General features: G+C 27.6%; 6 protein-coding genes, 1 long non-coding RNA gene, 1 other non-coding gene and 1 pseudogene across 9 annotated transcripts; 5 read left to right on the forward strand and 4 right to left on the reverse strand.

Annotated features, from left to right (window-relative positions):
* Nucleotides 1–1275: 1275 nt before the first annotated feature.
* Nucleotides 1276–7700, reverse strand: LOC107068663 (ATP-dependent RNA helicase DDX54). The gene is made up of 11 exons (XM_015325322.2): nucleotides 7371–7700; nucleotides 6911–7287; nucleotides 6486–6801; nucleotides 6190–6400; nucleotides 5883–6109; nucleotides 5620–5811; nucleotides 5388–5529; nucleotides 5109–5301; nucleotides 4885–5023; nucleotides 4664–4814; nucleotides 1276–3579 (listed from the first exon to the last, which is right to left on the reverse strand). The coding sequence occupies exons 1-11, from the start codon at nucleotides 7563–7565 to the stop codon at nucleotides 3395–3397; spliced, it is 2328 nt and encodes a 775-aa protein (XP_015180808.1). The 5' UTR covers nucleotides 7566–7700; the 3' UTR covers nucleotides 1276–3394.
* A 247-nt stretch (nucleotides 7701–7947) lies between these two features.
* On the forward strand, nucleotides 7948–9160 carry RpL24 (ribosomal protein L24). The gene is made up of 5 exons (XM_015321342.1): nucleotides 7948–8039; nucleotides 8164–8239; nucleotides 8397–8482; nucleotides 8560–8721; nucleotides 8982–9160. The coding sequence occupies exons 1-5, from the start codon at nucleotides 8035–8037 to the stop codon at nucleotides 9115–9117; spliced, it is 465 nt and encodes a 154-aa protein (XP_015176828.1). The 5' UTR covers nucleotides 7948–8034; the 3' UTR covers nucleotides 9118–9160.
* Nucleotides 8784–8914, forward strand: LOC149031064 (small nucleolar RNA SNORA79). The gene has a single exon (XR_016178122.1). It is a non-coding gene; the product is annotated as a small nucleolar RNA SNORA79 (small nucleolar RNA).
* Nucleotides 9161–9297: 137 nt separating the features above from the next.
* On the reverse strand, nucleotides 9298–12184 carry Had1 (beta Hydroxy acid dehydrogenase 1). The gene is made up of 6 exons (XM_015321329.2): nucleotides 11981–12184; nucleotides 10865–11052; nucleotides 10147–10355; nucleotides 9904–10061; nucleotides 9664–9806; nucleotides 9298–9603 (listed from the first exon to the last, which is right to left on the reverse strand). Exons 1-6 carry the CDS (start codon nucleotides 12016–12018, stop codon nucleotides 9386–9388), a joined length of 954 nt encoding a protein of 317 aa, XP_015176815.1. The 5' UTR covers nucleotides 12019–12184; the 3' UTR covers nucleotides 9298–9385.
* A 1020-nt stretch (nucleotides 12185–13204) lies between these two features.
* Rel (nuclear factor NF-kappa-B family member relish) lies at nucleotides 13205–21649 on the forward strand. The gene is given in 21 exon segments (XM_015321278.2): nucleotides 13205–13413; nucleotides 13564–13673; nucleotides 14043–14189; nucleotides 14308–14450; nucleotides 14554–14720; nucleotides 14801–14939; nucleotides 17855–17996; nucleotides 18086–18190; nucleotides 18279–18390; nucleotides 18465–18592; nucleotides 18855–18961; nucleotides 18964–19045; nucleotides 19130–19200; nucleotides 19388–19485; nucleotides 19487–19655; nucleotides 19764–19887; nucleotides 20002–20246; nucleotides 20352–20510; nucleotides 20626–20862; nucleotides 20957–21214; nucleotides 21314–21649. Coding segments are annotated over 20 exon segments (2841 nt in total). The 5' UTR covers nucleotides 13205–13413; nucleotides 13564–13597; the 3' UTR covers nucleotides 21446–21649.
* LOC107066566 (uncharacterized) lies at nucleotides 15348–17847 on the reverse strand. Its single transcript, XM_015321316.2, has 2 exons — nucleotides 16231–17847; nucleotides 15348–16161 (listed from the first exon to the last, which is right to left on the reverse strand). Exons 1-2 carry the CDS (start codon nucleotides 16693–16695, stop codon nucleotides 15868–15870), a joined length of 759 nt encoding a protein of 252 aa, XP_015176802.2. The 5' UTR covers nucleotides 16696–17847; the 3' UTR covers nucleotides 15348–15867.
* Nucleotides 21650–21797: 148 nt separating the features above from the next.
* On the forward strand, nucleotides 21798–26755 carry Shmt (serine hydroxymethyl transferase). 2 transcript variants are annotated; one of them, XM_015321188.2, is made up of 6 exons: nucleotides 21798–24084; nucleotides 24620–24813; nucleotides 24915–25126; nucleotides 25206–25530; nucleotides 25631–26130; nucleotides 26243–26755. In XM_015321188.2, the coding sequence occupies exons 1-6, from the start codon at nucleotides 23896–23898 to the stop codon at nucleotides 26407–26409; spliced, it is 1587 nt and encodes a 528-aa protein (XP_015176674.1). In that variant the 5' UTR covers nucleotides 21798–23895; the 3' UTR covers nucleotides 26410–26755. The 2 variants fall into 2 exon arrangements, with proteins under 2 accessions (XP_015176674.1, XP_015176683.1); XM_015321197.2 differs by lacking the exon at nucleotides 21798–24084 and adding an exon at nucleotides 24248–24380.
* LOC149031065 (small nucleolar RNA U3) lies at nucleotides 22095–22277 on the forward strand (annotated as a pseudogene).
* LOC107066549 (uncharacterized) lies at nucleotides 24732–25162 on the reverse strand. Its single transcript, XR_001475746.2, has 2 exons — nucleotides 25022–25162; nucleotides 24732–24917 (listed from the first exon to the last, which is right to left on the reverse strand). It is a non-coding gene; the product is annotated as an uncharacterized LOC107066549 (long non-coding RNA).
* Nucleotides 26756–26809: the final 54 nt, after the last annotated feature.

Raw genomic sequence — 26809 nt, forward strand, 5'->3', positions numbered from 1 at the left:
TAAGATAGATGATAAAGCGTACATAGAATTTAACGTGTGCATGTGAAAATATATGGGAAACGAAATACCTCAAAGCATATATATATATATATATATGCATACTACTAATATACATATACTACATATACATATACATATACATATACATATACATATACATATACATATACATATACATATACATATACATATGCATATACATATACTAGTATAGTACATAGTACTATATATATATATATATATATATATATATATATATATATATATACTATGCTGTTTATTGCTAAATATTATATAAATATTATAAAAAAGAAAAATTTTCCGTAAAAAAACACATATAAAATGCAATTCGATTAAATTCCGAATTTAAATTGTTAGCAAAGCGTAAAAACGTTTTTTGTTTTTTTGTTTTTTCCCCAATAAAAAGAGAGAGAGAGAAAGTTCATTCGCCTCAACTTTACCTCACCATTCAAATAATTCTCATATCGAATAAATTTCACGTGGAAAATTTTACCATACCGTACTGTATTAATTGTTTCAAAAAAAAAAACAAAAAAAAAAATAGAAAAAAAACGAATAAGAAAAATACGCACGATATCCTAAAAAATATTAGTGAAACTAAAACGAAACAATAATAATAATTTCTATAATGGTGAATAGTTTCATTCGAGTATAAAATATCGATTGCTATAATTCATTAGGAAATTTCTATGAAAACGTTGTGTTATAGAAATGTGTTAGGCTATATAATCAAAATCAATTATGATTACGTAAATTTTAAATCATATAAAGTTAATTAACAATAAGTATTATAATTTATCTAATCAATAATTAAAAAATTTTTTATAAGTCTATATGATTGTTTGTTATAATTATAAATATTAATATTAATATTAAATTTTAATATAATTATAAATTATAATTTAATTTTTTTATAATGTACAATAATATATATTATTAATTTTATTATAATATCTAATATATTATAATATAATTATTAAATTATATAAATAATAATATTATTTATTAAAATTTAATATTAAAATAATATTAATATTAATATATTGTATGATTGTTCTATAAAAAAAAAAAAATAAATTAAAAAATAAATATTTTGAAATGAATTTTTTTTTTTTAAATTAAAATGAAATATGGTACCAACTACGTTAGTTTTTTAATATCCTGATGTTTTTTTACGAGCTACTTATCCATTATTTTTTTATTTTTTCTCTCTTTCTTTCTCTCTCTCTCTCTCTCTCTCTCTCTCTCTCTCTCTCTCTCTCTCTCTCTCTCTCTCTCTCTCTCTCTCTCTCTCCCAATATTCCCATACAAATCCTCTATCGTAAAACGTAATCGACAGGCATATGGCGGCATAACGATATTGGAAAACTGTCAATTCGTTGTAATATTTTCCGCCACATCGTACGTTGATCCCTTGCACATTTTCACAAGAATATATACATATATATGTGCGTACACATATGTAATAATGTATGCCTGTACGAACGATGTGAAATAACACTATGTTTCATATGTGTACACACTTATTCGTGCTTTATCTAAACGTTCAACAAAATTTAAAAACATAAATAATTTCTTTTTTTTCTCCTACATTAACTTACGAAGTTAATTCTGCAAATTATTATCTCATTTCTTTTTTTATTAATTTAATATATCCCTTTTTAACACTTTAATGGCCGCTCACACGACATGTGTGTGATAGCCGGAACACATTGGCCGTTATTTTATTTATAACTTTATATATAAAATTAAATTTATTGTTAAATTGTTGTTTTTTCTTTTATGTTAATTTTTTCATAAATGATAATAAAGGTTTTTTTTCAATTAATTCTTGAAAAATATTACCGGGTCCCTGACGACGTTTGACTACGTACACGTGCAGCCATTAAAGTGTTAATACGATTCCAATTTTTAATTGATTAAAATTATAATTAATAAAAAAAATAATAAATGAATTAACGATGTATGCATCAAAGTTAATTAATAAAACGAGATAATAAAATTCTATAATACTTTGAAGAAGCATTGATTTGTTAGAAAAGTTTGTAAGGTTTCCTCGATGTTTGTTTTCCGACTTTTAGCGACTCGTCGAACGTTCCCTTGGCAGTTTCTAACATCGCAAATTGTATAACGGGATATTATCTACGATACAAAAAGGAATCCTCTTAAATTTGATAAAACTTAATTATCCTTTCTTACTATGAATCAGCACGCGAAAACAAATGTGTCAGTTATTTCTGTTGAAACGTAGTTTAAAACTATTCCCTATGTTCGTGTTTGGTAAACTTTTATAAATTCCTTAATAAAGTAACATGTTATTTGTCCATTCAATTCAAGGAAATGATAATACGTAAATAATTGTTATTTGCAAGTATCTTTGATTATATATATTTATAAAAAAAAAAAGAACAAAATTATTCAAGACTTATCGAAAGGAATGACAAGATTGAAAAGATCGATTAATCGTAAACACGACATATATCCTCGATAAAAGATTAGTCAAGTCGTGTTACGACATTTAAACATGTCCCAGCGATCTCGTGCGCGAACATAATTAGCTGATTATTTTAAACGCTCTATGAAATTATTATGCAGTTGCGCAGTAATGTAATGACAAACTGTAAGAAGGCGTCCACAAAATTTGTACCTTTGGCAATGAATTAAACATTTCTTTTTCTTTTTTTTTTCAAGGGGGTGGATTTAATATGGGTAGTGGAGAAATGATTAAAGTACTTTTTTCTTGTGTTTTTTTTTCTTTTTTTAAAAGAATATACTGAAATATATACTGTATATAACGATGCGGTCATTTACATTTTCAAATTTCGCGCCACGAAAAAAAGCGGGTAATTTAAACGACGAATATTCTTTTTTTCTTTTTCTATTTTTTACACGTGAATATTCTTCTTGATACATGGTTGTATTATGTAATTTTGCGCGCATTATCACGATCGAGGAATTACCATCTTAAGATAGTTACGTAATAAAGTGCTATGAATTAAATTCTCGAACTATCGGCATTATTGCACGCCAACGAAATGGCACGCGCATTACCTCCCATAGAAAAATAAATACTATACTTTTATTATATTTTTACGAGGGTTTTTTTAATCAATTGCAATTTTTTTCATAGTTCAATTACGTTAGAAATTCATAAGATGTAAAAAAAATATATTTAATAATTTTGAATAACTTTATACGAACTATGAAAAGTAATCGGTGATAATTTTATCTTTAAAAAAATTTTATTTATTTCTTTATTTTTTTTTCTACTTCTTACTGTATCATCGTAAGAAAAATGTTTATTTTTAAAACGAAGATGTTTCAACACGTAGATATATATATATATATACCTATCTATACAGTTGGATATCTTTTAACGAGACTTTCCTCCTTTTTTCTGACCTTTTCGGCTCTTTCTACCGTTTCGTCGTTTCTTCCTCTCCAACAATTTGCGAGCCTTTAAAATTTGTTCCGGTCTCTTCAACTCCGACTTTCCTTTCACCTTCTCCTTGATCTTTTGATTATGACGCGCCCAATGTGTATTGGCATGTGTTTGCACTGTAACCAAACGTTTTGTATTTTTTATCAAAACAAGCGTTTACACACACGTACAAATACAATTTTAGAATTGAAAATATTTTAAAGATAATTTTCTACTAGCAAGTACAGAAACAATTTTAATTCATTCTGAATAATATACACGGTGGTTTTTACTTTATTAAATTCCACGAATGTTTTTGATTTCGATCGTGTTTTCTAGTCTGTATAATTATGGTAAAAATACTAATTATGAAATTAGATGCGCCTAATTAAAGTTTCTTTACCGTGTTCGCGCGCATATAATTAACTATTACAACAAATCTTATTATTTATACGAAATGTAAGGTGCAAGAGTCATTAGGAGAAACGCGAATAATTGAAATAATTATGACCTAGTTTATGCTCATACTGCAATCTCATTGAAAACAACTATATAAACTTAGAGTTCATTAAATCTTCAAATACGTCTGCATACTAAGTGTTGTCTCTATTATAAATAAACAATGTTCTTTACTTTGTTATATTGATGAGTGTGCAATGAGCTTGTTAAAAATATAAAAATAAATATAGCATGCATGATTTAATTATATGTTTACAAAATATTTGAAGTAAAACAATTGTTGACTAAATTAAAAAATTAAAATGACGAGTCAACAAATATTTTTGAGTGACTATACTTCTTTCTCTTTATCTTGTTTTAATTGATTTCAAATTAAATCGTTTTTTTTTTTTTTTAAGATAGAATATTATAAATATTGCAATGATATTCAGCGTCTTTTGATTATGCAATGATTACTCCTAAGTTGAAACTAAATAAATCAGTACTGAGCGTAGATAGATCAATGACCTTCTTCCTGCATTTAACTGTGCTTGAGATTGACTTGTCAACTTGTCTCGATTTATACTAGAAGTATGTACTATGGAAACGTACATGTGGATCATGCTGTGCCTTTATATAGATCAAAGGATTAATGACACTGTCTGGCAAAGTAATCTATTTACATTATACATGTATATATCATATATGCAATAATGAATCACGCAATGATTATCTCGTATCTTTTATCATTTTTAAACTGTTGTATAATATTTATAAACTTACATTTTTGCAATTTTGGTGATTCTTCTTCGCTGTCTTCATCATCCAAAGCATCGACTTTACTTTTTTCTTTCCATTGCGTGTAACGATTTGTTTTATAAGTAGCAGGAATCCAAGCTCCTGATTCCGTACGAATTTTACCAGCTTTTGGATCCTACAATAAAAAGGACAATAAAATAATCGAAATTAAACATTATATTTGTTTATAAATTTATGATTCGTACGTTGTTAATAGTTATCATTTTTTTCTTTTTACGATCCCATTTTTTAAGCTGTGTTTGTAACCGTAAAGATTCTTCATTGTCTGCAACTAAATCCAATTGTACTTTTTCTGCTTCTGTCGTGAAATTGTTTACCGCCAATCTATAACATAATTTAAAAATTATAATTAATATATGTAGGTATATATACGTAATACAAAAATATATATGTACTTTTAGATACATACCCATCTTCTGTATGTTTATCTGGAGCTGAATACGGAATATAAAATTCTTCATCTTTTACAGCTAAACGTTTTTTCTTCTTAGTATTTTTATACAAATCTTCTATATTTCGTTTCTTTGGTACTACAACTTTATTAAATGCTTCATTGATTTCATTCTCACTACTTTTAGGTAATATACTTTTCTGAGACAAATCTGCAAATGGTGTATAAAATATAAGTATAACAAAGTGTAAGATTTTATTTAAAAATATATATATATATATATAAAATATAATTTACCTTTTGTTGCTTCTTTCTTTTTGGTTTCTAGTGTTTCCATTTTTTTATGAAAGTTTAAAATATTTTCTTTGTGAAATGCACGTTTTTCTTTCATTATTTTATAATCCAACGAACATGTTTTTTTATCTATTTCAAATATTGTCTGTTGCAAAAAAAATATTGTAAAAATTAGAAATACATTAACAATAAAAAACAAACATAATAGAACATATATTTATCATAACATACATACTCCCTGTGGTCTGTATTGTTTCATTTTGGTTAATATATCCATCGTGGCAGGATTAATATTAGAATATTCAGGTATTATACCTGCTGAATTAATATTCAATTCTTTCACCCTCTTAACACTTTCCGATGATGCTGCTGGCCGAGATTTGATATAACGTTCATAAGCATTTTCGCAAACTTTTTCCATGTTTTTCTATATACAAAAATACAATTAATTTACATTATTTCTATTTATTTTGAAATAAATAGTAGAATTAAATTTACCAGATCGGTGGATGAATTATGCCAATTAATTAATTCTGCAAGTTCTTCTTCTATCATGCCTTGAGGCATTTTTCCTATTATATATTCCTTGTCATTGCTTGTACCAGATGAAGGAACTATATTTAATGAACGACCAAGAAATAGATGCAAATCTAAAAGATATGGATACTCGTCAGGAGTAACAATATTATAAGCAATTCCAGTACGACCAGCACGTGCACAACGACCTGTGTAATAAAATCCATAATTGTAAATAAACAATAATTATGATCAATTAATCATACGATTTATTTAATATTATACATACCTACTCTGTGGACGAACAATTTACATTTAGCTGGAAAATTGAAGTTAATGACATTATCCAAATGAGGTATGTCAATACCACGAGCAGCAACATCGGTAACAATTAAAGTTTTAACTTTATTCATTTGAAATTTAGCAGCATTTATTTTACGTGCAGAGGAATCCAAGTTTGAATAAATAAATGTATTTGAAATTCCTGCTTTGTCTAATATCTGTTGATAAATTTTATATATGTATATTTACTTTTCATGCTCTACCATAACGAAATAAAGATAAAAATAAATTTTATATATTTACCTGATGAAGATATTCTACATGGTGCATAGTGGCAGCAAATACTACGGTTTGTGAATCATTTGCAATGACATTCTTTAACAGAGCTAAAAGTATAGCCAATTTCTCTTCAGGACGACAAATAATAAATGATAAACTTAATTCTTCTGGTAATTTACTCTCGACATCTAATCGTATCAAAACAGGATCACTCAAACCTGCTTTAGTAAACTCTACTAAAACTTTAGGTAATGTGGCAGAAAATAATAAGGTATTTCGTGTCTCTGGTAATCTATTAGTTATTTCACGAATTTGTTCACCAAAACCCATTTCAAATAATCTGTAATATTTTATATTGTTCATTATATTATCTATTTTATAATATTACTATTATATAATACATTAAATATCAAAGCTACCTTATGGAAAAACTTCTTATAAAATCTCACCTGTCAGCTTCATCGAACACTACGTATTCTATATTGTTTAAACGTAAATCCATTTCAACACATATATGAAGAAATCTACCTGGTGTGGCAACAATAATGTCAGGATTTTCATGAATAATACTAAATTGATTATCCATACTATCTCCACCCAATATTACTACAGCTTTTAATCCTGTAAATTTTCCTATCTCTTTGATGAATTTTAACGTTTGCATTGCTAGTTCACGCGTTGGTGATAGAATTAAAGCGCGTGCTCCGGTTTTGGCTTGTCTAGTCTTGAGTTTTTCAAACAATGGAATTAAAAAACAAGCTGTTTTTCCACTACCAGTCCGAGCCATTGCCACAATATCTCTTCCTTCAAGAGCTAAAGGAATTGTCTATCAAAGAAATATTCATATAAGTAATATTTTTTTATTTCTTTTTAGAATTACATATAAAATAATATATAAATCAAACTTACTTTTCTCTGTATAGGTGTTGGAACTTTATAACCTCGTTTTAATATACCCTTCAGAACAGGGAAGCTAAGAGCCATGGATTGAAATCCTCCTGACTTCTTAGAAGCTTTTTTCTTAATGTCCATAATTTCTTCATCTTCGTCATTTTCATTAAGTTCTTCTGACTCTCCAAAACCAATAATTTCCATATCTTTCATTTTTACATCTGTCTTAATAATACTAATGCTTAGATGTTTATCAATCGTTATTGTCAATCTACACACTATCTAACATAACCTAAACCATAACCTGATATGCATATGGACCACGCATATCGTCCACATGCATAATAATCTTAGTGCGCATGTGCGACTTTTATGAAGTCTGAAGTTGCATATCAAACAGACAACTTTGTAAATATTTATTCTATACTGTTAATATTAATAATTTAGATTAAATATTTATAGGCATTATTTTAAATAATAATTGAACAAATAAACTTTAGTAAGCTTTATTTATTAGTATAAACAAATTTTATTAGTGTAAACAAATTTTCTAAAATTCGATATTATGTTTTAGATTATTAAATATTTATTCTGTTGGCTGCCCTGAGCTGTTGCGTGAACATATCTTTAAATTGTCGGAGTCGTCCATTTTTGTTCAACTTTCATATCGTGTATATTCAAAATGAAGTAAGTTAAATTTATGTATAAAAGTATCTATTTTACTTAATGCAATCCTATTAAATTTATTTAAAGTATATAATTAGTGATAATACAAAAAATATTTTTATTAATATGTGGTCAATCTTTTTAGGATTGGTCTTTGTGCTTATAGTGGATATAAAATATATCCTGGCCATGGTAAAACCATGGTCAAAGTTGATGGAAAGGTATATTTGTATTTATTTGAATTATTATAAATATTAAAATATTAATTTTAAGTACTACGGTATGCATTTGTTGTTTATGATAATACACATTCACACAGTTATATTTTTATACAAAAATTATTTATTATCTTCAAGCATAACCTCACTTTTTTTGTAGACATTCACTTTCCTTAATTCAAAATGTGAGTCCGCTCACTTAATGAGACGTAACCCTAGGAAAGTTACATGGACCGTTTTGTATAGGTATGTTTATTTATTCTTTAGATTTATGTTTGTTTCATTTAAATATTTATATAATATATTTGTCATGAATTATTCAGACGAAAGCACAAGAAGGGTCAAGAAGAAGAACAGGCCAAGAAAAGAACAAGGCGCACTCAAAAATTCCAACGTGCTATTGTGGGTGCTTCTCTTACAGATATTTTGGCTAAACGTAATATGAAACCAGAAATTCGTAAAGCACAAAGGGATCAAGCTATTAAGTATGTATAATTCGATTTTCTAAAACGATAAAATATAAAGTTTACTACATAGTTTTCATTATAGACAACTGTTCCTCTGACAAGATCTTTATATCATGTTAGATTTCAGAATGTCTTAGAATAAAAGTGGATTGCTTCACCCAGAATTGTGCATTATTATAACACTGTCTGGCTTTTGCGGATTCATACAAAACAATTAATTATTTAATTTATTTAAACATGGTATTAATACGTAAATTAATGGTTTTGTATTCTTACAGGGCAGCAAAAGAACAGAAGAAAGCAGCAAAAGCCACAAAGAAGGCTGTTGCACCTCCTAAAACAAAGGCTTTACCCAAACAGAAGGCTGCAAAGGTGACGCAAAAATCTGCACCTCGTGTTGGTGGGAAACGTTAATTATTCTGTGACATACGAATAAAGTAATCGTTTCTTATTAAAATTTTTAATTCTATTTTTTTAAACAAATTCTCAATTCTTACTATAATTGTTAAAAAGTTCGTGCATTTTAATTTTTAATTATTTATGTGAAAGAGAACGGTTTTACGTTGAAGTCATATCTCAAGAGCATACACATAGTATGATAAAAATCACTTTATTTTATTTTCATCAAAATATTTTATATTTTTAACATAGTGGAACATTTGGAGTGTTACTATTTGTAACTTTACTTTTCTTTGTTTAATTCTTTTTTTAAGATTGCCAACTTTGTTAACGCCTTATCTCTCCATGCACGTCGTTGTTGTAATTTATCGAGTGGACACATTTCGTTTAACTCATTACTAATTTTCTCTGCTGTTTCACCAACAAATTTTGGTACTGGTCCGAAAGTCATACTTACGTCATAAATGCTTTTATTATATGTCTCACAATACTTTTTCATACCTATAAGTAAAGATTACATCTTAGTTTTATATATTTATTTATTTACGCTTCTATATGTACCTTCTGCATTAAGATGGGCAGCTTCAAAAGCACCTAAAAATGCGTATCTCATTCCGAGACCTTCGCTCATTACAGCATCCATATCTTTTGAACTGAGTACACCATCAGCTACTAATCTCCAAGCTTCATTCAAAATTGCATACCTAAAAAATAATGATTTTTTAAATAATAAGTTTATTAGAAAATTAATGATATAATAATTTATCATAAAAGAATATCAAAATTTGGAGAGAACCGTACTGTATTCTATTTAATGCAAATCCAGGAATTTCTCTGCTGAGAACAACAGGTGCTTGTCCAATCTCAATCATAATATTTTTTGTTTGACTTGGTATTTCGGGACGAGTCCATGGTGCTGGGACTATTTCAACCAGAGGCACATAGTACGGTGGATTTACCTAAATTCATTAAATATTTCTATTAAATATATCACAATTTAAAATAAATCAAAATTCATAATTTATAATCAATAAGAAATCTTACAGGATGAGACACAATTACTTGATCACGATGTTTCAATTTCTCGCTAAATTGCGAAGGACAGAATGTCGAAGTTGAGGATGATAAAATAACTTTATCATCGACGACACTATCAAGTTGATTGTAAACTTTTTGTTTCAATGGTAAATTCTCTGGTACACATTCCTGAATAAGCGTAGCATTTTTTACAGTTTCGGCTAAATCTAATGAACCTGAAAATTATTAAGCAAATTTATTATTACTTTTATATTAATTTACAGCATATACAATTGTATTAAAAATCAATTGAATGAAAAAGTAAGTAATCTTATTTTGTATTATTTTTGCAATGAAACAAATCAATAAACTTTCCATATGTTTCTTCAAAAAATAGAAACATTGGAAAATTACTGATTTTACTTGCAACGATTATCTTCTATTTATTCTAGATTTGTTTTTTTTATTTACGTATGTCTATCTTAATCTTAACTCATTTTATAGATGTGTTATAACAGCTATATATATAACAACATGATTTTTAACTATTTGAAGTACATAAATCGATACGATTAAGTATCAATGTTATTATCCAAGTGAAAGATAATATAAATTAATGAGATAACACGTATCATACGGTATTTACGTTCGAAAAATAAAAGTTAAAAATTGAACAAGTTTTTTTTCTATACATATACTACGTCAATGGGATAATTTTCTTTTTTTACGTTACATCACTTTATACCTTTAATAAGTTGTAGTTGTTGAGCGGCAGATAGATTACCACGAAGAAGACCGTCACTTTCAAGGCTCTGTAATTGATTTTTAATGTCTTCTAGAGCTTTCGTAATTTGATCTTTAACAACATCATAAATCGTCACTTGGTATCCTACGCTAGCAAACAGCATTGCCCAACTGCGGCCGATTAAACCGCTGAAAATTTGCATACAAAATTGCATTTATATTTTAATGTACACGTAATAAAATATATAAAAAATATATATATATATATATAATAAATAATTAATAAATATATAATATTATATATAAATAATTATAATATTAAGATATATAAGATATTATATAATATTATTATATAGTATAAATTTAAATCGATAGTTCCAAATTTTATATTATCGCAAATAATACGATGTGATAAATTGTAAATTATATTATGCATGATTAAGTCACGCATACATACAAATATTATGTATGTATGTATGTAGGTATATATGTATATGCATACACGTTGTGTATGGCATATAAAATTTATGAAACGAAGAATTAATCTTATAATGTTTACTACTCTATTTCATTATCTTATCTCCGAAAAAAATATACCGTAACGAATTTCTAGTTATTTATTCGGTAAAAGTAACAAGTGTTTTTTACATAATTTTCTTAACTTTAAAATTTTTTTTTCTTGTAATTGTGACTGAATTAAATAAATATCGTATAGATACAGGAAGTTAAAGGTATGCGAATGACGAATTTAAATAGAATCATTACATGCAGTCAACAAGAAATAAAAAAAAGAATCAAGGTAACGTAATTGTCTTTCTTAGAAATCAATAAAACAATTCTAAACTTTTTTTTCTATTTATTTTACTTAAAAACATTCAAATTATTATACATAAAGTATAATATCGATCGTGTATTGAATGAATTAAAAATTGTTTATTTCTATTATCAAAACAATTCCTAACGTGGGAAAATTTAAAACAAAGAATTATTTTTACTATGTCGTATTTAAATATTCTATTAATTTATATTAATCAATTTATAAATTAAAATAAAGCTAATTTTGTATAAATTCATATATTAATTAGATTAATTAATTTAAATTTGAAAATTTATTTACCTGCCGACGATACCAATCTTTTTATTTTTATTAGACATATTAGTGATTTATGTCTGTTAAAACAGAATTGTGAAAGTGTTGTTGATGTTGTAATGAATTAAAGTTATATACTGTTTGACACTGTGCCTTTTCCTTATTTAAGTGTTAAAGCATTACGATATTAATCCCCACTACACCCATGACATGTCCATATTAATTTATCTATGTTCTACTTAAAATCTTAACAGTGAACGGTACTGCATCCATCGGTGTAAAAAAGTCATCTTAGTTAGCACCGGGACCACCAGTGGGCGATAGTAGATACTTAACGCGATGATAATACAATCTATCAAAGAATAGTACAATATTATCAAAAAATAGAATATCGTGGCTGCCCTGCTTGACAAGTACCAATTTTCGTCGCTAAGCGCGTTTCGATCGAAATAACCACGCAACTACAGTCTCAAGTCTATTTTAATAACGCGTGTTTTTTACCATAATTATTATATTATCTAAGTTACATAATAAATATACATGTCATTGAATCTTAATTTTTTTAGTTAATTATTATAGAGCTCGATTATTCCAAAATATTTTTTTTACTATCGCCCATTGGTGATCCCGGTGCTAACAAAGATACATTTTTTGCATGAAAAGTGGACTTCCGATGTTCTATATAATCCTATATTCTTTGTTTGTTCATTAAACTCTGTTGGTAATTTATCGACATAAAGACAAAAGTACTTCTGCATGTTGGAAAATTTCCAGTGTTATATACAAAAAAAAAATTCTAGGTAAAAACAAGGATAAAAAAAATCAACAATGGAACTATGAATACTAAATCGATCATTTTTAAATATTTTCATTTTAGAAACTAATATATTTTATTGAATCTGATTATTACTTTAATATATGATAGTATACACGAAGCATCGTAGATTAAAAAAAAAAAACTTTCAAAAAATTCAGTTACAATATAAATTCAGTTTCATTGTAGAGTAAATGCTTTAAATATATTACTTATACTTTTTATTTACAATATAATTATTTTTTGACATATTATTTAAATATTATAAATGATTCATAATTAAGAATATTTTATTTACTTTTGTATAACTAAATGAAATTTATCTATATATTGTATATGTAAGTATTATCTATATATTATATAAATTTTCTTATTATATATAATATTTATATATGTATACTTATTATAATCGACTAAATAAAAAAACATTTAATTTAATTTTAGTGTTAAAAAGTGCAATTAGTTTAAAAATTCTTCTAAGCTCAAGGCACTGAACATTGAGTGTACGGTTGTGCTCGTGAAAACCCAGATCATACACGAGATTGATTGTTTGTATTAGTAACTGACGGGGAAAAACCTCCTGATATTTTATCAAGGTTATTTTGTTGGCGCAGTAAAGAAATGAATCAGTATTTCAATATGTTTGGTGAGTAAATCATGTGCCGTTTGACGAAACCATTGAAAGATTGCAATCGTTTGTTTCTGCATGTTGCCTGTTCATTTGGATATAGGAATAAAATATAGAATTAGGGTTTTGAAAGTTAGTGGTTTTTGTGGAAGAAATTGAATATTTCAGGATTTATATATTTCTTCAATTATTGCATTTAAAAATGCCGGAAATATATGAAAACTACATGATGAAAGAAGAATTTGATGGCCAGCAGGATTATGGTATTTATGGAAATGGTAATTGTATCATTTTTTAAGGCTTATATTTACATGTGATCAGAATTTTAAGAAGAAATGCTTTAATGTAGAAACATAATATTTATGCCATAGAAAAATATGCACAAGGCCCCATTTGTAAAAATATATCAAGAATTTAGTTTTTAATGTAACTTTGTTTTTAATGTAAATTTGTTTTATACAAATTTAGCAATTGTCCTGTCTTCTTAGAGGCAAACATTTAAAGAATTATTATTGACCGTTAAGGATTAATTCATATTTCATATTTTGTTTTGAAATTATCTTTATGATTGCAATCTGCATTTAAATATATAACGAATGAAACTTTTTTTTGTAGACTAATGAAATATATATATTTTTTTTATTCAGATCCAATGTTAATTAGCAGCACTAATGCAATGAGTCTTTACAACAATCCTATAGATTGTCAATTCAATTTCAATTCTGGTTCACCTATGTCTACTACTTCATCACCATCACATATGCCTACATATTTGTTGTTAGATAATTACACTGGTATATATATATATATATATATATTTTTTTTTGTTTATTTTAAAGTAATCTAATAACAATATATGATATTAAGTATATTCTAAACAATAATAAATAAAATTTTCCTTATTCAAATTAGTTGTAGGTGTACCACATATTGTGATATTAGAACAACCGGTAGAAAAATTTAGATTTCGTTATAAATCTGAAATGATTGGTACACATGGAACTTTAAGTGCAAATAGCGTAATAGCTAATAAAAAGGGTGCTCCTACAGTTGAAGTAAGTATAATTCATTTTGTAGCAAAAATATTAATTTAATTAATTAAATTTATAGCATTTTACTTTAAATAAGATTTAATAAGATTATCAAATTTTTTTGTAGTTAAGAAATTTTCGTGAGAAAGCAATAATACGTTGTACAGTGGTTACATCAGATGACAAAAGACCAAGAATTCCACATGCTCATCATTTGATCAGAAGAAATGGGCAAAAAGATCGAGATGATCCCCATGAGATAGAAGTTTCTCAAGAAAATGGATATACTGCTATGTATGTTAATACAAAATATTTCCATATGTGTTTGTCTCATCAAATTTTATTATATATTTTCTGTATTCAATATTTTGTAGATTTTATGGAATGGGTATAATACATACAGCAAAAAGACATGTTAAAGATGAGCTTATACGAAAACTTAAAATGGAGTTACTAGAAAAACGTAGAAGGAAAAATGTTAATGCTATTATTTCGATGCGTGATGAAGTACAGGTATGAATAATTTCATAGTAATATAATTATTTCATTTATATTATATAGGATGATTTATCAATGTATATCAATACTTCAAAAGATAAATCTGAAATGAAAATTTTATTTGAAAAAATTATTCTGCGTACATTTAATCTATTTTTTACAACGTTGTAGATTTATCTTTTGAAATATTGACATATGAATTCTTAAAACATTTTTTATAATATAAATTAAAATTGAAAATAGCATATTGTGTAACTAGTGCGACAAGTTGTCGATTGCCAACTTCGCACTAGTTGCACATACTATTTTTTATTACGAATGCGAGGACATATTTGGTACATCATTGGGGTCCAGGGGCAGAGCCCCAGCGGGGGTTGGGAGGCGGAGCCCCCCTTTCCACAAAACAATACTGAAAAAGTTAAAAAATTTTAAGTAAATTTATTTTTTTAACAATCAAACACTAATACAACACATTAATACAAATTGCGAACAATCAAGTACAAATTAAACAACATTTTTTAATTAGTTTTACTACCGTTTAAATAAATTGTTAAGTTCGAACAATTTGAAAACGAGATATTTAAATTTTGGAAATTTGTTGATGGGACCGTATTCAAAATTTCAAAATTCAAATTGTTCTTGTTTTTTACTCCAATGTCGATCGGTGCTTCTCTTGCTGGTTCATTAGCTACATCAATTTGTGGCTGCTGAGCTATTGAAGTAGACGGCCTGGAAGTTATAGTAGCTACGATTTGTTGACCGATTCGTTTTTTGTTGTCCACGGAATTTTCGATGTAGCCTTCAGCAACAGAACTCGATTTCCATCCTCCGTGTCTTTTTATGATAAGAAGATCAGCAACAGAATCAGCCAACAAAGTAGTTGAACTTCTTCTAAAGGAATGTCCAGTGTAAGTTTCTGGATTTGCCAACTTCAAAAACGTTGCTATTTTTTCGGCATACCACCAAAAGTGTTGATGCCGATGTTTTGAGTCGTACATTTACCGTTTCGATAACTAATAAAAAATCTTTTTGTTTTTAAGTTGGTAGGACGTGATTTGGCATATTTTTTATAAATATCGTAAAATTCGTTCGTCACTATGAATGATCTAGATTTGCCAGTTTTAGTGTCCGGAACTTTTACCAATAGCATGTCACCTTTATCTTGTATATCATCCATCATTACGTTACACAATTCTTTTCGCCGACATGCACCTAGCACCCCAAAAATTAAAGCAACCTGTTATTAAAAAATTCCAATTAAGATTGATTCATAGATCACATTAAAATATTTAATTAATTTAACAACCTTTGTAGCCAAGAATTCGCGGTCTGGAGCTTCACGCAGGAATCGGTCAATTTGTTCAGGACTCAATGTTCTAGCTTTCTTGCTCTTAAAACCTTTATTCTTTTGCTTTAAAAAAGCAATTAATCTTGAATAATTGAATATATTGAGGTTGTGCTTAATATCAACCATGCTTCGCAACATTGAATATTTCGCCCATAAACTTGACGGCAAGAGGGTTTCGGAAAGTTCACTAAAATACTTTAAAAAAACCGCTTCAGAAAAACTTGTAATCCGTTTTGCTGTTCGCCACAACATAAATTTTCGGTATGCCGATTCATATTTTGATCGTGATGTTGCAGGAGTTAGATTATTGATCACCTCATTTGCTCTTTCAATAATTTCAGGCGGTATAGACTCACTTTCATCATCTCTTTTATCACTATCTTCATCATCAGTTTTCAGAATCAAGTGGGGATTATCAGTCATGTTTCTTATTTAAATTATTTTATTTAAATGTCAACTTCACTTCTTTGATATTGTGGGGTTCAGACAAAGAAATATAACTAACTGAAGATGATGATATAATATAGTTTATTAAATTATGATGATGTGATGTCGAGCAGTATTTATAAAGGTTTACAAAAAAAAGGCGTTGTTACAAAAATACAGAATACAAAAGAATTATAAATATAAAACGGACTGACTGACTGACTAATAAACTGATAAACTGATTAATAAAATACGCAGACGAATATAGCAGACTGAAAGTATAATTATTAAATTGAGAACTATGAACTAAGGAACCGATACAGACAAACAGATATACAGACTGATACAGATTAAAAACTGATAGAGACTAAGGAACTCAAAAACTAAAGCTCTCACATATTTATATCATAAATGAGTAACACCCCTTTGGAGAGGGAAGGAGATTTTGAATACTATCGACCAATAGCAGAAGGATCCTCCCCCATAGTCAACTGATGGGTACAGCTTTTGTTTTTGATAAAGATCGTAGTGAAATCATGCATAACGGAACTTCGCTTTTTTTTAAACAACGGAATATCGTTTCCCCCCCAATTTCCGAGTGGAGTTTCCTTTCAACAAGATCAATAGCGTGTTCAAATAGGAAATAAAATAAATGAAGAACTAAATATTAATCTTATCGTCTAAGATAGCGTTTTTAAACAAGAAATAAAATAAAGAAAGAACTACATATTAATCTTATCGCCTACAACATTGACACTTTGATTGTCTTTTTTTTGTCGTCAATGTGCGTGTGCTAAGTATAATTTGGGTGAGGACAAGTAAACTTTTCGCACTCAAATTGTAAAGTAGGCAAACAGCGTCTTCTCGACCCCAATAGCGACCGCAAAGATAGTACTTTTTCTTCCCTCCGGGCGAAAAGCGTCAACTTTTCTCCCGCTGTTCAAAACAAAGTTGCCGCTTTCCGCCTACGTCGAGCAGAAAAAATGTATACTCACCATGGGCAGTAAATAAGAAAGCTTCAGAGCACATGTTTGTTGACCTCGGCTTCGCCTCGGCCACCAATTACTTGTACTCTGAGACATTTCTTACTTTACCTCCCTAGGTGAGTAATATACTATTCCCGCATGAGTAATAAAATAAATATTTATTTTTACAGATTAAAGCTGATGCAGAAATTTATCAAAAATCATTAAATCTTAATAGCGTATCTTTATGCTTTCAAGCTTTTATTTTAGATGCAAATAATGTTATGGTGCCAATTACACAGCCTGTTTACTCTAATCCAATTAATAATCTTAGTAAGTATTATAATAAAAAATAATGTAATTTATCTTTTTCATATTTGTATAATATAGTAAGTTTATTTGTATAATTTTTATTCTTTTAGAAAGTGCTCTTACTGGTGAGCTGAAAATCTGTAGAATTGACAAATTTACAAGTTCTTGCGAAGGCGGAGAAGAAGTATTTATGCTAGTAGAAAAAGTTGGAAAAAGTAAACAAACACTTTTGTTTCCGTCATTAAAAAACAATAACACATCATAATGAAAAATGCATTAAATTTATTTAATTTTTGTTTTTAGAAAATATCAAAGTCAAATTTTTTGAATTGGATGAAGATGATCATGAAGTCTGGTGCGATTATGGCCGCTTTACTGAATTAGATGTACATCATCAATATGCTATTGTATTTCGGTATGTAAAAATTCCCTTATACGAAATTAGTAATGGTAATGTTTATCTCTAAAATATCTAATTTTATATTCTAGCACTCCGCCATATAAAGACATAAATATTACTTCATCAAAAGAAGTTTTTGTAAAGTTAGAACGACCAAGTGACAATGATTATTCAGAAGCTGTTAAATTTACATATAAACCAAGTGACAGAAGTCTAGGTATTTACATTTATTATTAGAAATATATTTCGAATATACATATTTGTAAAAAATACTGTTTATTAAACAAAAAACAACAAGTCAAGTAATGCCAAAGTGTAGTTTTAAGTCATGCACAGTGACATTCGTATTTTGTTTTCTGAAGAGCTTCCCCGCCAAAAAAAGAAAAGCTCTCTTTCTATGATGTCGTTAGTAATTGTTTTCATGATGCTGATTGAATATATAATTTTAATTTATTTCTTTTTGTTTTTATTTTTTACAGGAAGAAAAAGGCCACGTATGTCTTATTCAAATAGTACAGAATTGTCACAATTTTTGCCTACTGTGGAAAGAAACGATTCTTTTTTAAAATTGAACGATAGCCGAGAAATTTCTAACGAATTAAAAAAATCTTTTCGGAAGGTTGTTCATCTGCAGAATTACGTCAGTTTGTTAACAATATAGACCTAGATAGTAAGTTATTAATAAATATGTGCCTATTTAATGTTTCATGATTTATCTGTACGTAAGAAATTCTTTAATACGATTTAATTTTAGTGTATACGCATCTAGTAGCTAATAGTGAAGAAGGAGTGCTTACATCTGATGGTGCATCTTCTACAAAAAAAGTAAGTCATTAATTACAAACGTAATTAAACTAACTAATTAAAATATGATCTTAAATTAATTTAATAACGATGCGTATACGTAATTACATCTCAGCGAGGACTGCCATTTCTTTATTCTCTTTCAAGCACTTATGTCTTTATACATTATACTATTTACATTAATATATATTTGTATTATTTTTAACAGTCGGATGATGATACCATGTTTGCCAAGGATATTTTTATGGAAGCCATTAGTATTATTAATTCAGGAATGAATGAAGCAAATGGAGAAATTAATCCTAGTAAAAAAACAATTAAAAAATTTATTCATGCATCGTTCTACTTTTGGTGATTCACCATTACATGTAGCTCTTCGTCATGGTCAATTTGACATTTTCAAATATATTTTGATACTTACGGGGATTGATTCAGAATATGAAACAGTTATAAATATTCAAAACAGTACAGGCAATGTATGTTTTTATTTCATACTAAACTAAAATTCATTTAATAATCTAATATTTAATTATTTATACTGATTATTTATATTATATGAGTTTTGTTTTCATTTAACAAATTAGACACCATTACATTATGCAGTATTGCAAAATCAACCAGCTATCATAAAAGCATTATTAGAACTTGGTGCAGATCCAAATACATGTGATGACCGAGGTTTATCTCCATTACATGTTGCTGTAAAAAGTAAGTGCTATAAGAAATATATATATATATATATAATATAATCTACACACAATATATAATCATATTTACTTCAAATGCATATATCCTATGTTTTTTTTTTCATATTTATTACAGTACATAATGGCGCGGAATGTGTTGATACGTTATTATCTAGTAAATTAATTAATACGGAAGGTTACACAGATCTTGGATGGACACCTTTACTACTTGCTGCTGAAGCAGGTTCATATGATGCTGTATGTTCTCTTATTCGAGCAGGTGCTAATGTAAATAATACGGATAAATCGTATGGCCGTAGTGTATTACATATAGCAGTTGAAGGAGGTCATAAAGAAATCGTTGAATTTTTATTGAAAAACGTAAGATTAATATATACATAAATTAACATAAAAAATATATTTTCGATATCTATCTAATAATAATATGTTAGATATATATAATATTTAATCGTATCATTTTGACAGACTAGCATTGATGTAAACAAGACTAACTTTACTGGAAATACAGCATTACATATTGCAGTAGCATATGCCGGAACAAGAGCAAAAGAATTATGTAAATTATTAATGGAATATGGAGCAGATCCAAATATTCAGAATAATTCTATTATAAAATCAGAAAATGTATGTAAATATATCTATATATGAATTATACATAATAATTTTTTGTAAGAATATTTTATTTCAAAAATTTAGGATGTAAAATCTATTGTTAAAGTAATAAACCACATATTTGCAGATTGAAGAGACTGAAAACCAGTCTGAGGAAAAAGAAGATGAAGTTATTACGATAAAGAGTGAAGTAGACACAGAAAAGGAAAAGGAAGGTGAAATTGTTAAGATAAAGAGTGAAGTAGACACAGAAAAGGAAAAGGAAGGTGAAGTTGTTAAGATAAAGAGTGAAGTAGACTCAGAAGAAGAAAGTGAAGAAAAACTTGGACAGACATCCTTTGATTTAGCGACGAATAAGCCAGAAGTCTGTGCTAAGTCATAAAAATGTTTATATATAAATATTTCTAATATAGTTGAAGGATTGGAAATATTGTATTTGTACATTTTTTTTTTTACAGATTTTACAAGTTCTTAAGGCTCATGATAAAAATACAGAAAATGATAATAATTTAGCTATTATTACAAAAGAAGAAATATTGGATGAGGATATAAGAAAAAGTTGGTTGAGTAACGAGGATAAACGAAAATTTGCTCTAGTTTTAGAAAAATCAACAGCTTGGAAAAAATTAGCTAAACATCTAGACATTGAATTTCTTATAGATACAGCGCGCTTAAACAGTTTAAGTCCAACTTTGTTAATTTTAAACTATATAGATGTAAGTTAATCCCTATTATTATTATTTTTTTAGTACCAATTTATTTATGATTTTTTAATTTTTAAAATTGTTTTTCTTTTTTTTTTTGTTTTTTTTTAGATACAAGGTGACGTTTCTCTTCAGCAATTACATGATATATTAATTAAATTGAAAGAACCAAATGCTGCGAAATTTGTTTCTGAAATTATAAAGGAGCACGAAAGCGAATATAAATTCTCGGGTAATTACTAAAGTCATTAAGCAACGTAGGCACAAATAATAATATGAATGGGAATGTGTGTGATATCCATCATAAGAAACAAAAACCATGTGCTGTTGATTGCGAAAATGTGTACATAAAAAAGAAACTTAATTCATAAAAGAAAGATTACGTATTAATCATTGTATTTGTATATACAATTATTTATAATTATATGGTCTTATTTAAGTAAATAATCTGTCTATTTACTTGCATTTGTTACAAATATTCAATTTGTTGATTACAAATTAAATTAAAATATTAAATGATAAAATAGTAATACAATGTACGTCATCAGTACAAAGAGAAGTTCTAAACATATACATATATACATAAAAACATAGATATTTATGTTATAAAAACAAAAAAATAAACAGACAAAATCTTATTTTGTAAAAACGTATTTTAAATAATTCCACTCTAGTCTCGATTATCCATTGAAATTGGATTTATTAACGTTGTTTGTCTCCTGATCATGCTGATTAATCTTGCTGTATACATACATATATACAGATCCTTATCATTAGTAAATCGTTCAATTCTTTGATAAAACACTAGATAACAAATTCTATAAATAGTTTCTCATGAGTGAATTATTTCATTGCATTCTATAAATAACAAATTCAAGATGGAAGATGCATTAAGATCATAACTTCACAGAATCATTTCTGTAGTATATTTTGAAAAATCCTTAGCATAAATCCTGAGCTGATGCATTCACGATGAGGAGTTGTTTCTTTCTTACATGAGCGTGAGAACAACTCATTGTTAATCTTATCGATAATTTTTTACTTTACTAGATAGAAGAAACAAAAGAAAAGGGGATTTTTGAGATACTTCTGGTTGTATTGTTCGCTTTTTATTAGATGTGACCGATTACTCGATTGCTTAATACAGTTTTACAGTGAATTCCCACTGTGGATTATTAATCCATGTTTTATATAAACTGATTTCATTATTAAAATCAAGTATTAGATACTATACCGTATTAGCGATTAGTAGAATCAATAGATTATCTTTATCTTAAATTACAAATCTTATCATTTGTGTGATAAGATCTTAAAAATCGTGTGCTCAAACTTGTGCTAAATATATGCATCTTATGACATGTGTACTGAGGAACAATTGAACCACGTGTCTAACTCGTTTTTTGTTTACATTTGTTCTGAATGAAGTACCACGTGATTGTAGGCTAAAGGGTTAAGGTACAATATTTAATGGGAAGTATTTGCTAATACTTATTTTTGGGATTAGCATAATATACTTTATGATTACGTATATTGATCGATAATCTATGACATAGGAATGTGATTTCATAAAATACGATATATTCGCAATAAATAATAAAATGGTTATGGTTATCATGTGTAGAAATAAAAAAAAATGAAAAACAACATAAAAAACACTTATAAATATTAAGACCTCCCGCATTGAAAGTTATATGATAACGAGTATCATATGTAAGCTAATATCTTGACGTAAGTAGAAGAAAATGTTGTGTTGGTATTGCGACAAAAAATATTCATTAAAAACCGACCAAACTGGAAAATCAACAAAGGAAATTATAGTAATCAATGATCTTACATATGCATATAGAGAATGTGTACTACTTTCAAATTGACTTTCGCGTTAGACGAATACATGCGAAAAAAATCGATCTTGCACGATCGAATAATATTCACATAGTAATACAATAGATCGTTTATTTAACAAATTTTATTGATCATATTTTTTATATCAACTTGATAATATGTTTAAGATAAAAATTAATTTGAATATTGCAAATATTTTTGTATTCATTTAAATCGATAACGTTTACGAATAACATGAATAAGTCGATACTTCAGTATAACACATGTATAAGTATGGTATACATTTATGTACGTTATCACATCAAATTTGAGTAGATTCTTATCTGAATGAAAAAATCAAATGAATGAATTTAGGATTAAAGCAGGAAACATGTTCTTTCCATTTATGTATATATATATATAGAAATACGGGTTAGTAATTTAAACGATTGGTTGTACTTGACGTTGGATGGAGTAAATATTAGGTAATAAAGAAAGTAGATAGAGAAAGGTTTATTAGAGATAGAGTTAGAAGTTAAATGGAAAAACTTGATACGGAACAAGAAAAATTTTAACGAGCATAGGTATCCCCTATACGCATACTCACAAATAAGACGTAATATTTGAAATTTATTTTTCTTCTCTTCACATGTGATCAACGAACTCTAGTGTAGGTTATCTTATAGGCTATCTAATTTAGATAAAAGAAGTTACATTTTTATTAGAAGTGGATCACCTTTGAATGAAGCATATGTACTGTAAAAATTCATTTATTTTGATATTTCAACTGTGTTGACCGAAGAAACACTTATGCATTCATTATTTTATTGATTTCGATATTTATTAATTAAATTAAATATATTTTTGTGAAAATGCTTCGAACGTGGTTTCATTTAAGTCGCCAAGGTCTTAAATTTATTAACAATAAACTATTTATTAATTACGTCATAAAGAATGACGTTGAGTGTATTCAAAAACACCTCTTTGGCATCTATGGCAGTTTCCACAGGAGTTTTCATGTCACCACTTGTACGACCACCTGTGGCATTCCTAATCAACAAGTAAGAAATCAACGTTTTTCTTCTTTTTTCAATTTTTTAGTTTTTGTTATAAATTTTTTGTCAGTATTATTTATTGAGTATCGAAAAAAAAAACGATTTTTGAAAAAAATTCGCGCCTTTTTTTTTCAAACGATCTATGCATGGTAGATCCATCAGAAATGACGAATAGCAAATGTAGAAAAAAATATTCTTCATTTACATCCTTATACTTAGAAGATATTTATATATGTGGAGGCCTTTTGAAAATACATTTTGTAACGAGTGGCTGATGATTAAGTTGTTAAACTGTACCAAAGGTTATCGTTCCTTTAACTTATTGAACTTTTTATATTCATATAAGAAGATTAATAAATAAGATTGGCATTCAACGTTAAGCTTTCAAATTGTTAATATCTATTAAAATTTGTAATTTATTTTTCTTCCATTTATTTTCATCTTCTGCACACGTGTGTGGTATTATTGAAGAATTTTTCTTCAATTTTGTGAAAATTGTTTAATTATTTATTTTATTTCTGTTTATACGTGTAATTTATAGACAATGGCGGATATTTTGTATGGTAATCTCTGGGATCTTGATCCAGAATTATTTAAATTAATGGAAAAAGAAAAGAGACGTCAGGAATCTGGTCTCGAAATGATTGCCAGTGAAAATTTCACATCTCTCAGTGTATTGCAATGTTTAAGTTCTTGTCTTCATAATAAATACAGCGAAGGTCTTCCGGGACAAAGGTATCTTATTATTCTCCATATCCATCGTCTTCTTTATCTTAAGATTTCATTCTATCTTATCAATAAGATCTTTACCCAATTTGGTATTATTCATATATTAGATACTATGGTGGAAACGAATACATTGATGAAATAGAAATATTAGCACAGAAAAGATCTTTAGAAGCATTTAATTTAAATCCCGAAGAATGGGGATGCAATGTACAACCTTATTCTGGAAGTCCTGCTAATTTTGCGGTCTACACAGGATTGTTAGAACCTCATGGCCGTATCATGGGTTTAGATCTTCCAGATGGTGGACATCTTACACATGGTTGGAATTATATTACTTATTTTATATTAATATTCTCATAAATTATATTAATTGTCATATTTTTATTATTAATTTTTAGGATTTTTCACTGCAACCAAGAAGATCTCTGCAACATCAATTTTCTTTGAATCCATGCCTTATAAAGTTAATCCTGAAACAGGTTTTATTGATTATGACAAATTAGCAGAGCAAGCGCAATTGTTTAAACCAAAAGTTATTATAGCAGGAGTATCTTGTTACAGCAGATGTTTAGATTATAAAAAATTTAGAGAAATAGCAGATGAAAACAATGCTTATCTGTTTAGCGACATGGCTCATATCTCTGGTTTAGTTGCAGCAGGTTTAATTCCTAGTCCGTTTGAATATAGTGACGTTGTTTCCACTACAACTCATAAAACCTTAAGGTTAATTAATAAAACATTTATCATAGTAATTCAACTTGTGATTTATATTTTTTGTGTATGTACTTTGTACTTATGTTTATTTCTTTGTTTTTTTAAACAGAGGTCCTCGTGCTGGTGTCATTTTTTATAGAAAAGGTGTTAAAAGTGTAAAAAAGGATGGAACACAAATAATGTATGATTTAGAAAATAGGATTAATCAATCAGTATTCCCAGGACTTCAAGGTGGACCTCATAATCATGCAATTGCTGGCATTGCTACAACAATGAAACAAGCTAAAACACCTGAATTTCTTGCTTATCAAAAACAAGTTATTGCCAACGCAAAGAGATTGTGCAAATGTTTAGAAGATTTTGGTTACAAGATTAGTACCGGAGGAACTGATGTTCATATGTTATTAGTAGATTTGAGGCCCTTTGGAATTACGGGTTCTAAGGCAGAAAAAATTTTAGAAGAAATTTCTATAGCATGTAATAAGAATACTGTTCCTGGTGATAAAAGTGCGCTTAATCCTGGTGGTATTAGATTAGGAACACCAGCACTGACTACGCGTGGCCTCAAAGAAAAAGACATTGAAAAAGTCGCAGACTTTATACATAAAGGTAAATTCATTTTCTATTTTGTTTGTATTATTGACAAAGTAATTTTATCCTAATCATATAATAATTTGCTTAATGTTATATAATGTTATATTATGCTTTTTCTTGTTTCTAGGATTACTATTATCTAAAGAAATAACAAAAATATCTGGACCCAAACTTGTTGACTTTAAGAAAGTACTGAATACTGACCCTGATATTAAAGCTAAAGTTGCTGCATTAAAAACTGAAATTGAAACCTTTTCTTGCCAATTTCCAATTCCAGGAATTGAGCGATATTAACAATATGTTCACTTGATTAATCCTCTAGTAGACGTTAGCACATCAACTTTTCTGATAAAACTAACCTTGTCACATGAAAGGTGATAAGCGTTTGATAAGGTTAAATCTAAACGTCTATCAAGGATTAAAAAAGTATTTTTTTTTAATTTGATTTTTATGTTTTGTAATAAAAATAATTCTTGATTTTTTTAAAATTATATATAAGAATTAGGTTATAATTATATATATTATATATATGTATTACATATATAGTGTTTAAGTAGGATATAATAAATACTCTTTATATAAAATCTATGTTATATTTAAACGTATCGTTTAGAAATAAATTATTGATCTTTCTAGAAAATGATATTATTCTTTTCAGATATTTATATTATTATAAATATGATTAGTATTATAG

This window comes from Polistes dominula, unplaced genomic scaffold (assembly GCF_049000335.1).
Source record: "Polistes dominula isolate Pdom_NZ unplaced genomic scaffold, Pdom_raw_medaka contig_12, whole genome shotgun sequence".
In the NCBI taxonomy this organism is placed as follows: Eukaryota; Metazoa; Arthropoda; class Insecta; order Hymenoptera; family Vespidae; genus Polistes; species Polistes dominula.

Excerpts from the sequence above, each read along its gene's own strand:
- LOC107068663 (XM_015325322.2), bottom strand. The coding sequence starts at position 7,565 with ATGAAAGATATGGAAATTATTGGTTTTGGAGAGTCAGAAGAACTTAAT. Across the intron at positions 7,288-7,370 it reads CAACACCTATACAGAGAAAA|ACAATTCCTTTAGCTCTTGA; the intron begins GTAAGTTTGATT and ends TTTCTTTGATAG. Across the intron at positions 6,802-6,910 it reads GTGTTCGATGAAGCTGACAG|ATTATTTGAAATGGGTTTTG; the intron begins GTGAGATTTTAT and ends AAAATATTACAG.
- RpL24 (XM_015321342.1), top strand. Across the intron at positions 8,240-8,396 it reads TGGTCAAAGTTGATGGAAAG|ACATTCACTTTCCTTAATTC; the intron begins GTATATTTGTAT and ends CTTTTTTTGTAG. Across the intron at positions 8,722-8,981 it reads CAAAGGGATCAAGCTATTAA|GGCAGCAAAAGAACAGAAGA; the intron begins GTATGTATAATT and ends GTATTCTTACAG.
- Had1 (XM_015321329.2), bottom strand. The coding sequence starts at position 12,018 with ATGTCTAATAAAAATAAAAAGATTGGTATCGTCGGCAG. Across the intron at positions 11,053-11,980 it reads AAGATTGGTATCGTCGGCAG|CGGTTTAATCGGCCGCAGTT; the intron begins GTAAATAAATTT and ends GCAAATTTTCAG. Across the intron at positions 9,604-9,663 it reads TGCCCATCTTAATGCAGAAG|GTATGAAAAAGTATTGTGAG; the intron begins GTACATATAGAA and ends CTTTACTTATAG.
- LOC107066566 (XM_015321316.2), bottom strand. The coding sequence starts at position 16,695 with ATGACTGATAATCCCCACTTGATTCTGAAAACTGATGATGAAGATAGT. Across the intron at positions 16,162-16,230 it reads GCGAATTCTTGGCTACAAAG|GTTGCTTTAATTTTTGGGGT; the intron begins GTTGTTAAATTA and ends TTTTAATAACAG.
- Shmt (XM_015321188.2), top strand. The coding sequence starts at position 23,896 with ATGCTTCGAACGTGGTTTCATTTAAGTCGCCAAGGTCTTAAATTTATT. Across the intron at positions 24,085-24,619 it reads GTGGCATTCCTAATCAACAA|ACAATGGCGGATATTTTGTA; the intron begins GTAAGAAATCAA and ends TGTAATTTATAG. Across the intron at positions 25,531-25,630 it reads ACAACTCATAAAACCTTAAG|AGGTCCTCGTGCTGGTGTCA; the intron begins GTTAATTAATAA and ends TTTTTTAAACAG.